General features: G+C 40.8%; 1 protein-coding gene across 2 annotated transcripts; it reads right to left on the reverse strand.

Annotated features, from left to right (window-relative positions):
* Nucleotides 1-7,404: 7,404 nt before the first annotated feature.
* Nucleotides 7,405-10,155, reverse strand: LOC111954707 (ceramide-1-phosphate transfer protein). Of its 2 annotated transcripts, none has more exons than XM_023974605.2 (5): nucleotides 9,814-10,155; nucleotides 9,628-9,693; nucleotides 8,590-8,807; nucleotides 8,071-8,439; nucleotides 7,405-7,863 (listed from the first exon to the last, which is right to left on the reverse strand). In XM_023974605.2, exons 1-5 carry the CDS (start codon nucleotides 9,886-9,888, stop codon nucleotides 7,635-7,637), a joined length of 957 nt encoding a protein of 318 aa, XP_023830373.1. In that variant the 5' UTR covers nucleotides 9,889-10,155; the 3' UTR covers nucleotides 7,405-7,634. The 2 variants fall into 2 exon arrangements, with proteins under 2 accessions (XP_023830373.1, XP_023830365.1); XM_023974597.2 differs by having other exon boundaries at nucleotides 9,628-9,698; nucleotides 9,814-10,142.
* Nucleotides 10,156-17,961: the final 7,806 nt, after the last annotated feature.

A 17,961-nucleotide genomic window follows, 5' to 3' on the forward strand; every position in this document is an offset into this window, starting at 1 on the left:
ACTTGATGTTACAAATGTGTGATTTGAAAACTGTATTCTTGAAGGCCAAAAAGAAATCAGCAGACCAAGGCAATGAAGAAGGTTAGAGATTTTTCTATATTAAACTATTTMTTTTCCTAGTACATGTACTGTTTTGTTAGTGTTCGTTTTGTTGTGCAGATTAATTATTTTAAAAACAACATTATTGTTGTGCTTTAGGTCCCTCAGTGGCATTCTGTTCACCCCGAGCTCAGTATCCAGATAAATACCAAAACAGAGCGGCAGTAATTCAACTCTTACAGGAGGAAGGAACTACGGAAGAGTCTACTTTATGTGTAGGAAGATAGCGAAAACGGTTTCCCACATTGCGGTAGAGATCCTCATCCCGACACTTGCACAAATATTAGAGCTTGATGCCGCTGGAAAAGCTAGTTCCTCTCCCTCGCTGACTGGATCAGAGTGCGCCAACATTGCAAGCATCCAGGAACATGTGGTGAAATTGAATGAAGATGGTCTACCTAAGAGGCCTGGCAGTGGAAGGTCCCTGTGCAGTCAACGGGTCAGGACTCCCTACCCCTCGGCCACTGATTTTGAGCAGTCACACATGGTGACATTTGATGACAAAGATCTATCCACAAGGCCCAGCAGTGGAAGGTCTCTGTGCAGTCAACGGGTCAAGAGTCCCTACCCCTCATCCACTRAATTTGAACAGAGGCTGGAATTGATCCGTGAACACAGTTACCACAACAGAGAATTGAGGACGAGCGGCAGTGGCAGACATTATTACAGCTCCCACACACCCACTCCACGTTCTTCCACAAGGTATGTTCACCAACCACACTTCAACTGTGTGCCTGACCTGACTGATCTTRGCACCGTATACATACTGAAYTCARGCYAACTTTTTCAYACATTAMACAGCATATGACASTTCTAAGAATGAAAAKYTAAWGAAYGACTGTTTTTATGGTAAAGTAAGAAGGCAGACACCACATCTTTAGAGAACTAAATATTATAATTATTGTGATTTAGGTGAGTTTAAAGTATTTATTTGTAGAGATCAATATGTAAACATTAGCCAAGATTGATAAATTCTTGTGTTTGTTTTGAAGTTCCCAGACATCGTTGCAGAGGGCACATGGAGGAGATGCTCGACTGACAGATCCTCTGAATGCCCTCTTTGGGATCACAGAGGCCACAATTCTCCAAACGYTGGGTGATCAATCCTGCTCTTCTGGCTCACCTGGATTGACCAGATCTGTGGTCAGAGATGTCRTGAGTCAGGTGAACTCTGACATCTCACTGATCATCTCCTGTTCCAGCTCAGGTAAATCAAGACCAGTGTTGTGTGACACTGGCAGGCGATATACCATGCAGGCCAAGTTGTGCCAAGTTRCGGARGTTTGGAGTCACTGGACAGGCTGCKCCTCAAGCCAAAACCAATCCATCTAAGGAGAATGTGGACATTGARGCTTCCCTTGCACCATTGACAGRAGAGGTCATGGCTGTTATGGTCAACTCCAGAGAATGCCAGGGAGGAGAGCAAGGAACAATGGATGTGCTTCGAGAAATAACACACAAAGTAAAGTTTTGGCTTCAAGGGATAGTGTTGGTGGTCTTCTGGAAGACTCCCTAGCAGAGAAAAAATATCTAAAAGAGACTGTATCTTCTGGCAACATGGTGAGTCCAAACATCCTCATACTTTCACCTTCTGAGAAAAAGCTTAGATCTCCTGTAATGTCAACCATTGAGAMATTCTCCAGTGGTGAATTGAAGTCAGAAGCCACTAACGCTATTAGCGAAGTGCTCATTAGGTCTAGCAGAAGTCTATCTGCACAAAYGTCTGCTTGCACACCTGAGCATTCAAGTAATCTGGCCAGTGAAAGGAATCTGMCAGCTATGCCAGAACTTTTAACAACTACAATTAATGTAGGTTCTGAAGCCTCTGAAAKKATGGATTCCTTTCTGAGCGATATGACATGTATCGCACAATCAKATTTCACAAAAATGAAAGCTCTACCCGTGGCCCTTAACCTTTCTAAAAGGTTGCAGAATACGCTGAGGGGATTTTACTCTCGACTTTTGGCCCCTAACAGCTCAGATCGAGACAAAGAGGAGAATCTAGAGCAAGCTAAAAACATTTCTGCTCCTACTTTTATCCAAAAGTCATTTGGCTCCAACAAGAGTGAGCGTATGCTTCCAGGGGTCATCTCACCAGGAGAAGTGACTCTTCATAGACATCAGAGCGAAAGCTCCAGACCTATGATGGCTTTTAKCCCTCAGATCATTCAGCTTCACCTCGACTCTACCACTAAGGAGGTTGTGAGCACAATTGTGTCATGTTACAAGCCAGAAGTTCCTGAGGAAGAATTGACATATTCAGATGAAAAGATGTCATCGGATACGTCCCTTTTGGCTACTGAGTTTGTGGACCACGTYATAGCTTGGTTAAAGGTCATCTCTGCCGCAAGTTCTGCAACTTCTTCATCAGAGAGTTTGTGCGTTTCTCCTAATGCATTAATTTGCGAACTCTCCAGTGAAAYGTTTCAGACACAGGCTGTGAAACGAGTGAAACAAGTCCTAATTAAATCTGTCAGGTGCTTTTCCAACTCGGGAATTTCCAGCATATCAGAGTCCCACACTAGTTGGGTCAGTCAATCAGATTTTGGCATTCAACAGGATTCCTCGTCAACTTCCTTTATGAGCATGGACTCATCTGCTTTTGGTGTTGTTGCAGCCGTTGTGAAAGACATGAAGAGCCTGTTGCAGACCACCGAATCAACTSATAGTCTACAGCCAACTGATTCTGCCCTTCTACATGGTACCACAAGTTATTCTGAAACTTCAAGCAAGAGCTGGCAAAGTGGTGTTGCCATTTCTGACTTTAAACTTTGGTCTACAGCACAGACTATTTATAGGCACCTGGGGAACAACCTGAGAGAGTTTTTCATCCGGCATCATCAACCAGATGTAAAAACCACGGATGCTACTATGACGCAAGCCAAGAAAAGCAGCAGTCAAATCTTGCTTGCCATCCAAGAGGACATGACCAGATCGGAGGAATTGATGACCTCACGGGAGCTGGTGCAACTCCATGACATTGTGGGAACGATGCTGGAGGGTGTGGAGACAGTTTGCAGTGAGGATGATACAGAGCAGGAGTGGCAAGAGCTTCAAAGGCCTTCAACTTCTTTATCTACTGCTTCAAAAGGCTCAAGGTCTCAGAGATKGAACAATACTCACACTCTCCCAGGAACTCCAATGTCAACTGAGTTACTGGACAGTAGCTTCCATGTCATTAGAAGCACATGTATTGATGCAAGAGACGATATTGCATTCGGGGCCTCATTGAGTCGCCTAGGAAAAACCCTGAATGGTGTGGTGAGCTTTATCWTTGAACATCTTGATCCTGAAGTGATGCAGCAGATCACTTCTCCAGACTCTGATCTACATCACTAGAAGAACTTATCTCAAAGGAGAAGATTCACTCATTGTGCCATGACCTTGCTGCTCAACTTGAGAGCCTCATTCGGGTGCAGAACAGCATCCCACTAATCAAATCGGGGGCAGTCGCTAAGTGTGTCTCTGACACAGTTTTGCTTAACCTTGCAAGGAGGGAAAACCAAGTGGGGAAACCCTTCTCCTCCAAACTCATCTACATGTTCGCTGAGGAATTAGTGAAGCAATTGCTGCTTCCTTTGATCTTCCCTCCTTCATTGTGGGGCTTGGATCAGGAAGTCTCCCTTTACGATGTTCCGTCGAGCACATCTAGTCACCGCAGCTCAAGTTCCACTACTTCTCGAGTGACTGTACTTGATGGTAGTAGCTCTCTGGTGTCTTCTAGTTCTTCGCAGATTTACGATGACACAGTGAATCTGTTCACAAGCGCGATCTGTCACCAATTGATGGACAACATTTCTGGAGCCTCTAGTCACACAGTGGAGGACAACATCCATGACAGAGAGGCATCCATCATTGCTACTGGGTCTGTGGAGCAGGCCCAGAGTGATTCCAATTCTCCTCAGGCTGTGAAACAAGGCAAATGGATGTTCAGATTCCTCCTCCCAAAGATCCTCCCAAAGATTTCCAAGTTCAGACTCAACCTCAAGGTAAACCAGAAATGGGTCTAAGTGAAATGTTATTATTGAGTTTTGCTGTAATTTTTTGGTGTTTATTACTTGCTCTTTGGTATCTTACTACACAATATGAAAACCTCTCAATGGTATTACTTTATACTTGTTGCTGTTGAATAAAGTATGTCATTTTAAGAATTACATTCAGTAAGACATTTTATTTTGAAACAATAAGTGCTTCGTGCGGCGCAACAAAAAGGAGGTACAGCCCTCAAAGGAATCCCAGGACCAGATTAAGGTTCCCCGGGAAGAGGACCATTGCATACGTAAGTCTAACTGCTATTTATTATTTTATCACAGTTTTTTTTATATACAATGGGCTCCAAAATTACTGGCACCCCTGACTGGCAATGCACAAATAATGCTTAAACAAATATAAACAATATAAATATAGAGATAAACTCAAAATACCAACATGTGAGAAATACAATACTTTATTAATGTTTCAATGGAACCAACCAAAATAATTTATTGATTTAATTAAAAATCAATGTCCTCCAAATCAAGGTTTCACAATTAATGGCACYCTKAAAGATTATTGTAAATAACATCTACCAAAATTAAACCACAAATTAAATTCCACTTATTTAAGTTTATCTAAGTCTTAAGGAACTATATTGAGCCATTACATCACTTCCTGTTTCACTAGGGTATAAAAATGAGGTAACACACATGCAATATCCCACTGTCATCCAACACCATGAAGAAAACAAAAGAACTGGCAGTTAAAAAGAGACAGATGGTCGTAGACCTTCATAAATCTGGTAATGGCTACAAGAAGATTGAATATACCACTGAGCACTGTCAGGGCAATTATTTAAAAATGCAAAAAATATGGAACAGTTGAAAACCTCACGGGTAGAGGACGCAAATGCATTTTGCMTCCCATGATAGGGAGGATGGTGAGAGAAGCAACAAAATCCCCAAGAATCACTGTGAAAGAATTGCAGGCCTTGGTGGCGTCTTGGGGTCACCAGGTTTCAAAAAGCACCATCAGACGCCACCTCCACAACCACAGGCTTTTTGGAAGGGTTTCCAGAAGAAAGMCCTTTCTGACCACAAGACATAGACGCAAGCGCTTGGAGTTTGCCAAATGTCATTTAAATTATGACTGGAAGAAGGTGCTCTGGTCAGATAAGACCAAAATTGAAAGTTTTGGTCAGATACAGCATCGGCATGTTTKGCGTCGAAACAGAGATGCATACAAGGAGAGGTACCTCATACCCACGGTGAAATATGGAGGGTGGTCAGTGATGTTTTGGGGCTGTTTTAATTCCAGAGGTCCAGGGGCACTGGTTAAGATTGATGGCATAATGAATTCCACCAAGTATCAGGCAATTTTGGCTGACAATCTGGTTGCCTCTGCCAGAAGGCTGGGACTTGGCCGTAGTTGGACTTTCCAAAAAGACAATGACCCGAAACATACCTTAAKATCCACACAGAAATGGTTCYSTGACAACAAAATCAATRTTCTGCCATGGCCATCTCAGTCGCCGGACCTCAATCCAATCAAAAACCTGTGGGCTGAGTGGAAGAGGGCAGTTGATAAGCGCAAACCCAAGAATGTGAAGGATCTTGAAAGGATCTGAATAGAGGAATGGTTCAAAATCCCTCCAAATGTGTTCCTTAACCTTGTCAAACATTACAGGAAAAGACTCCATGCTGTTATCCTTGCCAGAGGTGGTTGCACTAAGTACTAAATGAGGAGTGCCAATAATTATGAAACCTTGATTTTGGTTAAATTTATTTTGTATTAAATAATTGTATGATTTTGGTTGGTTCCGTTTGAAACATTAATAAAGTACAGTATTTCTCACATGTTGGTATTTTGAGTTTATCTCTATAATTATATTTTTTWAAGTRTTGTTTGTGCATTGCCAGTCAGGGGTGCCAGTAATTTTGGAGCCCACTGTATATAAACRGCATAATATTTCACTGTCCCACAACATTAGTAACATGAAACGATGCACACACAATCATTTTAAAACCTAAAGTCCATGWAGGCTTGTTGACTGAAGTTCATGCCAACTTTCCCTCCGGTCTCCAGCACCCAACATAGTGCCAAAGGCTGTCATGTCATGTCATGTCACTTCAAGAGAGTTGTCTCTCCACTTCTCAACCCAAGGAGAAGAAACACAAACCCTCAATCTTTGTCAGGATGTTCTYGGCCATCAACAAAGGCTTTTGGAGCACCTTAAAATGTTAATCTWACAAGTAACAATTGTTAAAACAAGTAACAGCACTTAATTAAGAAAATAAAGATTTACTGCATTCAAGTAATTTCCATTGTAATCTTTTCATGTCGTTTTTCACAAAAAGACACTGTAAAATGAAATGTAACTCACTTGGTGAAATGTATTTCAAAACAGAGTATTCATGCTGCTTTGTGATTGCCACTAGAGCATTAGGAGGCTCTGAATGTGAAAGAAGTAGTTCACTAATCAGATGCTCAACAAATACGCTGTTTATTTATCAGTTTGTATTTGGTTCAGCATTGTCAATATTGAGTGAACACTGTAAATAAGGTTTCAGTAAACTACTTACTTCAGTTGATTGAAAAACTATTGGTATAATATGGACCTCGAGGGGACCTGGACCTCGAGGGGACCTGTAACATCAAGCATTTGAGAGATCTAGGATAAATACACATAGAATATACAGCAACATATGCACTGTAGCCTACATAAMAAATGGCCACCTCTGAAAAAGAATACACGATAACAAAGGGAAAGAACAGGTTGAGAAATTATTCTGAAAACAATGTATGGCCTATCACATGCTGCCTTCAGAGGTAAAGTCTCACTGGAGATACAGATTAATTTTCAACATCATAGGATTGGGGGAAAATAACTGAATTCTAGAAATAACTGAATCTGTGAAAGTCAATCCTCTGCTATTCAAAGAAAAGGAAAACCTCACAGAATAGTAAGGCATGATAAACCATAACCTCAAATTATATCTAGACTACAGAGAGCTCAATCTGTGAGAGCCAATCCTCTGGGGGTCACAGAAGAAGGAAATAAACAATTCTGATAAACAATTCACATAATAGTAGGGTAAAGCATCACTGACATAGGACTCTAGTCTAACTCACATAACTCAGCTGTGGTCTTAAAGCAATGAAGCCAGAACCCAGGATAGAGGGGCTGAGTGAATGTGGTCTGGACACTGTGGAGGAGGGTCATTTTGTCAGAGACACTGCAGAAGGACAGAGTGCCCGCCTGGGGATCCAGGTACTTATTCTAGTTCTGTGATTTACAGCAGTAGACACACACACAGAAGAACAACTACAGACATGTGAATAAATAACATGTTTATTCACTCCTTTCACTGACACAAAGCAGGTATTCCAAGGTTATCATTAGTTATATKGGCTTTTCTACATATACAGTTGTTAACAGGCTTATACGGTAGGCCTAACTAACTGAGTTGCTGTGTGTTTCTACAGTCTTTCTAACACGTGTCTTTATAGTCTGTGCAGGCTATGTGTGCTGGCGTACGTGTCTGTCTGTCTGTGTCTTTCTATGGCAGCTCCATCATGTTGTGTTCTTCCAGTATGCTCTGTGTGCGTGTGTATACCTCTCTCATAACGTCTACAACAATGTTGAGCACCGGCCCAACCTCCTCCTCTTTTCTCACACAAACTATATCCAGGAACACGCTTCTGTCTGGCAGCGCTACAAACACCAGCTCAGCCGCGCTGCGGATCAACCAGGGGTGATGGGGGGCCAGGGCCACGGTGTACGCATCCCTAGGGAACAGGGGCAAGGTTAGGGTTAGTGTGTGCGTGTGTGTGCATGAGTGAGAGAGCAGGCATCTGTGCCCACGGTACTGGCAAGCTGGCATGGCCATCAGGCTATGGGTAGTGTGAGACTTGGTCTTCAATAATTTAGTGAAATTGTGAAGTAACCTTTTGAGTGTGTGTGCAAGTGTGTGTATGCTTTCTGTCTAAAGATACCTGCAGAGCTCCCCAGGGGTGCGGTAAACCCCCTGTGCGTCCGGTCCCTCCCCCAGGCCCTGCAGTAGCAGCAGGATCCAGAGCAGCGAACGGTGGAGCCGCAGCAGATTTCTGCAGCCGGAGCGCGTCCGCACACTGAAGTTCACCAAGCCCCTTTGCAGCTCCGACTCCACCATGGAACGCACTGAACTGTAGGCCGCTGGGCCTTGTAGTCCTGATGTGAGAGTTTGTAGTCCAGAGTGTCCTTCTACTGGACTACGTTTCTCAAGGTCCTGTTTCTCCTGCTGGGCCAGCTCTCTGATGACAGCGATCTTATCGTTGACCTTCTGAGAGAAAAAACTGACGAGAGGTCCGAGAGATTCCATAAACCTAGAGAGAGAGGAGTGGGGAATCAATGTAGAGCCCTTCACCTAACAACTCCTTACTGCATCATTCATGGCAAGTTTAAAAGGTGTTCCCCTTATAAACACTCTCACACACACACACACACACACACACACAGACACACACACACCATACTTGATGAGTTCGTCCCAGCTGTAGAGGTAGTGTTCCAGCAGAACATCATCAGAGTGCGTAGCCATGGAAGAGGTCAGGTGGGACATGAGACGCCACACCTGGAACTGTTGACCTTGACACACCTGGAGAGGGGGCACAGAACCTAACACTACACCCCTCTCACCCTGCTGTCCCCCACTCTGCACCCCTCCTGGATGAGGAATAACAGGGCTCTCCGGCTGGAACAAGGGAGAGAGGCAGAGAAGATGAATGCACAAAACGAGAGGTATCATCTACACTACATGACCAAAAGTATGTGRACACCCTTTCAAATTAGTCAATTCAGCTATTTCAGGCACACCCGTTGCTGACAGGTGTATAAACTGAGCACACAGCCATGCAATCTCCATAGACAAACACTGACAGTAAAGCTGCCCTGGTCAAMTGTAAGTGATGTTATTGTGAAGTGGAAACTTTCAGGAGCAACAACGGCTCAGCCGTGAAGTGGTAGGCCACACAAGCTCACAGAACGGGACAGCGGAGTGCTGAAAAATTGTCTGTCCTCGGTTGCAACACTCACTCCCACGTTCTAAACTGCCTCTGGAAGCAACGTCAGCACAAGAACTGTTTCGTTGGGAGTGCCATGAAATGGGTTTCCATGGCTGAGCAGCCGCACACACGCCTAAGATCACCATTGGAATGCCGACTGCAAGCCAGGCCTAATCACCCAACATCAGTACTCGACCTCACTAATGCTCTTATGGCTGAATGGAAGCAAGTCCCAGAAGCAATGTTCCAACATCTAGTGGAAATCCTTCCCAGAAGAGTGGAGGCTGTTATTGCAGCAAAGGGGGGGACCAACTCCACATTAATGCCCATGATTTTGGAATGAGATGTTCGACGAGCAGGTGTCCAAATACTTTTGGACACCTTTAATATATCTTTATTATATATTAAAATCTTTCACTTGGTTTCACACTACAATATAAATTATAGAACGACTAACTAACTGTTAAGACATTTCCCTACAGGCTAAATTGTGTGTGTGTGTGTACTCACTGTTGGAAGGTAGAAATTGAAACTCAGACAGGGGTGCCAGGAGGTCTCACAATCACCCATTGCAACCTGAGCTGAGAGCGAGAGAGACACGTGTACAGTTTGTCACAATATACACACACAGCCACACAGAGAACAGTATCAGCTAAACCCTATGGTTAAAGTGGAAACTCAAAAGTGGAAACTCACGGAGCCAGAAGGAACTGAGGAAGAGCAGCAGAGCCATGATGGAGGCTGGCAGCAGGTAGCGTTGCAGTCGCCCATTAATGCCCATCTTGTCTACACAAACAGGTACTGTCCTGAACAGACACTGTCCTGAACACAGACACACTCAGTAGACCACCCCTCACATACTGGTAGGTAACCTCGTCCCCAGGCTATTCGCGACAGAGAGATCCGGCTGGGGAATACGACTAACTAGTAGTAAACGGCTATAGTAAAGAAACACTTCCTATTTAAGCCACACCTCCTGGAACACTCTGTACTTAACCTTTAACCTTTGGCTCTTATCTCAACCACTGTTTCATCAGCCCTCTATAAACGCACACACACACACCCTGTATCTCATGAGGTCTCTAGACTCTGACCATGGGTTGGATCTTATCAGTAAAGTCACACACAGTCACACACACACACACACACACACACACACACACACACACACACACACTACAGAGACAAACAAGTGTGTTATGATACATTTGATCATTTATTTTTTACAGAGACCTGCTTCACCTCACCACATTGCTTTTAAATCAAATCAAATCAATTTATATAGCCCTTCTTACATCAGCTGATATCTCAAAGTGCTGTACAGAAACCCAGCTTAAAACCCAAACAGCAAGCAATGCAGGTGTAGAAGAACGTCCATGTCTTACATGAAGGGGTACAGTGTGTGTGTTTTACAGTGTGTGTGTGTTACAGTGTGTGTGTAAGTCTGTCGGTGGGTTGGCATTGTGTCTATGATGTTAGTGTGTTGGCAATGGCACATGGCAGTATAGATAGTGTTTGATAATGTGTCATTCAGTTTCTAACTCCACAGGGGGAGGGCCACAGGACTGCTGGTTTTCATTCATTTCAATTACATTATACAGTAGCTGGGGCATCAGAGGCACTTTAGCTTAGTCTAACGCTTTGTCCCATTAGACAGCCTGGGACCTGCCTGTCCTCTCCTATTGGCCATGGAGTCTGAGCGGAGTGTCTGGTTGGCTGCTCCTGAGGCAGTGGCAGGGCTAGGATTCTGGAGCACAGAGAGAGAGTCAGGAAGAGTTTATATACACCACAGTAGATCAATTCTCACATCTTGCCCCAAATACTTTCTGTCTCCCGCCTTCCAGAGAAGACCGTGGTGTGACACACACACACACACACACACACCTTACCGTTATGCTCTGCCCCGTCCAGAGAAGACAGTGGTGTGACACACACGCCTATTACCGTTATGGTCCTGCCCCGTCCAGAGAAGACAGTGGTGTGACACACACACCTTACCGTTATGTCCCTGCCCCTCCAGAGAAGACAGTGGTGTGACACACACACACCTTACGTTATGTCCTGCCCGTCCAGAGAAGACAGTGGTGTGACACACACACACACCTTACCGTTATGTCCCTGCCGTCCAGAGAAGACAGTGGTGTGGACACACCACACACCTTACCGTTATGTCCCTGCCCCGTCCAGAGAAGACAGTGGTGTCACACGCCACACACCTTACGTTTATGCCCTCCCCGTCCAGAGAAGAACAGTGGTGTAAACACACACACAACACACACACACCACTCACGTTTGCCCTGCCCCGTCCAGAGAAGACAGTGGTGTGACACACACCACCCTTACCGTTATGCCCTGCCCCATCCAGAGAAGACAGTGGTGATACACAACACACACAACATTACCGTTTATGTCCTGCGCCGGTCAGAGAAGACAGTGGTGTGACACACACACACACCTTACCGTTATGTCCTGCCCGTCCAGAGAAGACAGTGGTGGACACACACACACACTTACCGTTATGTCCCTGCCCCTCAGAGAAGACAGGTGGGCACTGTGACACACACACCTTACCGTTATGTCCCTGCCCCGTCAGAGAAGACAGTGGTGTGACACACACACATGCAATTACCGTTATGTCCCTTGCCCCGTCCAGAGAAGACAGTTGGTGTGACACACACGCTTACCGTTTATGTCCCTGCCCCGTCCAGAAAGACAGTGGTGTGACACACACACACACCTTTACGTATGCCCTGCCCCGTCCAGAGAAGACAAGTGGTGTAACACACAACACCACACACACCTACGTTATGCCCTGCCCCGTCCAGAGAAGACAGTGGTGAGTCCTTTAGAGACAGAGACGTGGTTCATAGGACGGGACTGAGATTGACACAGCTCAGTTAGGAGCTCAGGACTGGAGAGAGACAGGAGAGTAGTGCAACCTACACACAAACACACAAATGTTATTGTACACCACTACGTTACACACAGCAGCTCGACTGGAGACACACACACACACACATTACTACTGTACTAGTATACCATAACTACACTACTACTAGCAGTATACTATAATGGCACTACTACTGTTAGTATACTGTAACTACACTACTAGTCAGTGGTGGAAAAMGTACCCAATTGTCATACTTGAGTAAAAGTAAAGATACCTTAAGAAAATTACTCTAAGGTATCTTTGTGAAAGTCACCCAGTAAAATACTACTTGATTAAAAGTCTAAAAGCATTTGGTTTTAAATATTCTAAAGTATCAAAACTAAATGTAATTGTTAAAATATACTTAAGTATTGAAAGTAAAAGCATAAATCATTTCAAATTCCTTATATTAAGCAAACCAGACGGCACCATTTTCTTGTTTTTTTATTTACGGATAGCCAGGGGCACGCTCCAACACTCAGACWTCATTTACAAACTAAGCTTTTGTGTTTAGTAAGTCCGCAAGATCAGAGGCAACAGGGATGGCCATGGATGTTCTCTTGATAAGTGCATGAATTGGACAATTTTCCTGTTTTGCTAAGCATTCAAAATGTAACGAGTACTTTTGGGTTTCAGAGAAAACGTATTGAGTAAAAAGTAMATTATTTTCTTTAGGAATGTAGTGAAGTAAAAGTAGTCAAAAATATAAATAGTAAAGTAAAGTTTAGATACCTAAAAAAATACTTAAGTAGTACTTTCAAGTATTTTTACTGAAGTACTTTACACCACTGCTACTAGTATACTATGACTACACTACTACTACTAGTATACTATAGCCACACTACTACTGCCAGTACTACTACTATTAGTATACTTTGGAATATTATAACTACACTGCTACTACTAGTATACTACAACTACACCACAACTACTACTAGTATACTATAACTACACTACTATTGCTAGTGTACTAGTGTAATATAACTACACTTCTACTAGTGTACTATAACTACACTATTACTAATAGTGTACTATAACTACACTGACTGCCAGTGTACTATAACATCACTACCACTAGTGTACTATAACTACACTACTACTAGTGTACTATAACTACACTACTACTACTAGTGTACTATAACTACACTACTACTACTAGTGTACTATAATGACACTACTACTAGTATACTATAACAACACAAGTATTACTAGTATACTATAACGACACTACTATAACTAGTATACTATAACTACATTACCACTACTAGTATACTATAACGACACAACTACTATAATATACCTACACTACTACTAGCATACTGTAACCCCACTACTACCACGAGTATACTAAAACTACACTTCTACTAGTATACTATAACTACACTACTACTACTAGTATACTATACCGGCACTACGACCACTAGTATACTATAACTACAATTCTACTACTAGTGTACTGTAACGACACTAGTATTACTAGTATACTATAATGACACTACTATAGTATAACTACACTACTACTACACTATAACTACACTTCCACTATATACAATAACTACACTACCACTAGTATAACATAACTACACTATGAGTAGTATACTATAATTTCATTACTACTACTAGTATACTACACTTCTACTACTAGAATACTGTAACGACACTACTACTAGTAGTATACTATAACGGCACTACTGCTAGTTGTATACTATAACGACACTACTGCTAGTACTAGTATACTATAACTATACTACTACGGGTATACTACAGCTGCACTACTACTACACTATAACTACACTTCTACTAGTGTACTATAACTACACTTCTACTAGTGTACTAGAACTACACTTCTACTAGTAATGTACTATAACGACACTACTACTAGTATACCATATCGACACTACTACTACTACTAGTATACTATAACGACACTACTACTACCAGTGTACTACAACGACACTACTACTAGTATACTATAACACTAGCATTACTAGTATACTATAACGACACTACTACTACCAGAGTACTATAACCACACTACTACTACTAGTATACTATACTACTACCGGTATACTACAGTTACACCACTACTACTACTGCTATACTATAACTACACTTCTACTAGTATATTATAACTACACTTCTAATAGTATACTGTAACTACACTTCTACTACTAGTGTACTATAACGACACGACTACTACTTGTGTACTATAACGACACTAGTATTACTAGTATACTATAATGACACTACTATTACTAGTATAGTATAACTACACTACTACACTATAACTACACTGCCACTATATACAATAACTACACTACTACTAGTATAACATAACACACACTATATATACTATATCGACAACTACTACTAGTACTAGTATACTATAACGGCACTACTACTAGTATACTATAACACTAGTATTACTAGTATACTATAATACACAGTATAACTACCGTATACTATAACTACACTACTACTATAGTATACTAATAACCACCACTACACTATACTACGAATAATAACAATCTGCACTACTATATCAAATTGCCCTACTATATACATACACTTACTACTACAGTATACATTAAAACGACCTTTCACTACTATATTCTGTAATGACACTACTACAGTAAGTATACTATAACGACACTACTGCTACTAGTGTACTATAAATGACACTACTATACTAGTCATAGTATAACTACACTACTACACTAAACACACTGCCACTATATACAAATAACTACACTACTACTAGTAATAACATCAGACACTACTACTAGTATACTATATCGACACTACTATTACTAGTATACTATAACGGCACTACTACTACTAGTGTACTATAACGACATTTCTACTACTAGTATTCTGTAACGACACTACTACTAGTAGTATACCTATAACGACACTACTGCTACTAGTATACTATATCGACACTACTATTACTAGTATACTATAACGGCACTACTACTACTAGTGTACTATAACGACATTCTACTACAGTACTGTAACGACCTACTCTAGTAGTATACTATACGACACTACTACTAGTATATACTATAACGACACTACTGCTATAGTGTACTATAATGACACTACTATTACTAGTATAGTTAACTACACTACTACACTATAACTACACTGCCCACTATATACAATAACTACACTACTACTAGTAATAACATAGCACACTACTACTATACATACGAATTACTAGTACATGTATACTCGACCCTACTATTACTAGTATACTATAACGGCACTACTACTACTATAGTGTACTAAACGACACACTACTAAGTATACTATACACTAGTAATTTACTAGTATACTATAATGACAAGTATAACTAGTATACTATCTACACAATACTACTATAATACTATAACTACACTACCCTAGTACTTATACAATAACTACACTGCTACTAGTATACCATAACTACATTACCACTACTAGTATACGATAACGACATTTTACTACTAGTATTTGTAACGAACTACTATAGTAGTTACTATAACGACACTACTGCTACTAGTGTCTATATATATACCATGACTAATACTAGTGTACTCTATATATACACTACCAGTTCATAACTACCACTACTACTACTAGTATACTATAACTATACACTACGGTATACTACAGCTAACAACTACTACTACTACTTTATTTTAATCTATCATTATTCTAATCTCTTATACACTTAATATACTATGCTATATTCTGTCTAATATTCTGTACTATCAACTCTACACTACTTATTATCTATTACTACACTATCTATCCTATTGCACTATAATTCCACTATCAGTATGTATACTAAAACCACACTACTACTAGTATATCTAAAACGTACATTTCTCACTATTATATCTTATAAGACACTACTACTGGATACTATAAACATAACGCACTATTCTGCAGGTATTATTTCTATATCTATCGACACTTACTATCTAGTATACTATATTACGAAACTATCTACTTTGCAGATACTAATAACGACACTATATCGTATACTAAAACGACTATATCTACTTTATTCGTTACTATATACTAGTACTATCGACTACTCTATATCTAAATACATACACTGCAGGTACTATTAACACACTTTCTTTTTGTATACTATACGATACTAATACGTAGACTACTATAACGAACTACTACTAGTATACTAAAATCACACTACTACTAGTATACTAAAACATACTATACTAGTATACTATAACAACTATACTAGTATACTACACGACACTCCTACTATTAGACTGAAGTACATTACTAGTAGTACCCTACAACTACACTACTACTGTATACTATAACTATCACTATTCAGTAAACTACTACACATTCACTACTAGTAGTATTCTATAACGACCTGCTACCACTACTAGTATACTATAAAGACACTACTACCACACTATACTCCATTATATTACTAGTATACTCTACCTCCATTACTATCCATGGTATACTATAAATTACTACTACTGGTATACTATAACACACTACTACTACTAGTATACTGTAACGACACTACTACTGGTAGTTTACTATAACTACACTACTTTTACTAACTACCTACTACTACTACTGGTAGTTTACTATATGACACTACTACTACTCTAACGACACTACTACTACTCTAACGACACTACTACTACTCTATAACGACACTACTACTAGTAGTATGCTATAACGACACTTACTACTAGTAGTATACTATAAACGAAACTACTACTAGTAGTAATCTACTGACACTACTACTACTGGTAATACTATACACACTAACTACTACTAGTATACTGTACGACACTACTACTACTGGTAGTTTACTATAACTACACTACTTTTACTATAACTACACCTACTACTACTGGTAGTTTACTAAATGACACTAATACTACTACTAACGACCTACTACTATCTAACGACACTACTATACTCTATAACGACACTACTACTACCTAAACGACACTACTACTGTAGTATGCTATAACTACAACTACTACTAGTAGTATACTATAACGACACTACTACTACTGGTATATCTATAACGACATACTTACTAATAGTATACTGTAACGACACTACTACTGGTAGTTTACTATAACTACACTACTTTTACTATAACTACACTACTACTACTACTGGTAGTTTACTATAATGAACTACTACTACTCTAACGACACTATACTACTCTAACGATCTACACTCTACACCTAGTACTACTCTATAACGACACTATACTAGTAGTATACCATAACGACACTACTACTACTCTATAACGAACTACTACTAGTAGTATGCTATAACGACACTACTACTACTAGTATATATAACGACAATATACTAGTAGTATGCATAATGACACTACAATTAGTAGTATGTTATAACGACACTACTACTAGTAGTATACTATAACGACACTACTACTACTAGTATACTATAAGACACTACTACTAGTAGTATGCATAATGAAACACTACAATTAGTAGTATGCTATAAACGACACTAACTACTGTAGTATGTATAAACGACACTACTACTAGTAGTTGCAAATAATGAACTACCTACTACTAGTATGCAATAATGACACTACATTAGTAGTATGCAGTACGACACACAATTAGTAGTAATGCTATAACGACACTACTACTACTAGCACAACGTAGTATGCTATACGACACTACTACTACTACTATTCAGTAGCTGAAAACTGGAGAGAGACAAGCATCACATGACTTTACTATCAGTACTAGACCATGGCACTGCTTCAAAACTCACCCTCTTTAGTGGCATGGCAGAGGACGGGCTGTGGGGGTGGGGGATTAAGGGTGGAGGTAAAGGGGGAGACCAGGGTGGAGCTGGGGGAGGTGCGCGCATCGTGCGTTTGTCAC

This window comes from Salvelinus sp. IW2-2015, linkage group LG3 (genome assembly GCF_002910315.2).
Source record: "Salvelinus sp. IW2-2015 linkage group LG3, ASM291031v2, whole genome shotgun sequence".
Taxonomy (NCBI): domain Eukaryota; kingdom Metazoa; phylum Chordata; class Actinopteri; order Salmoniformes; family Salmonidae; genus Salvelinus; species Salvelinus sp. IW2-2015.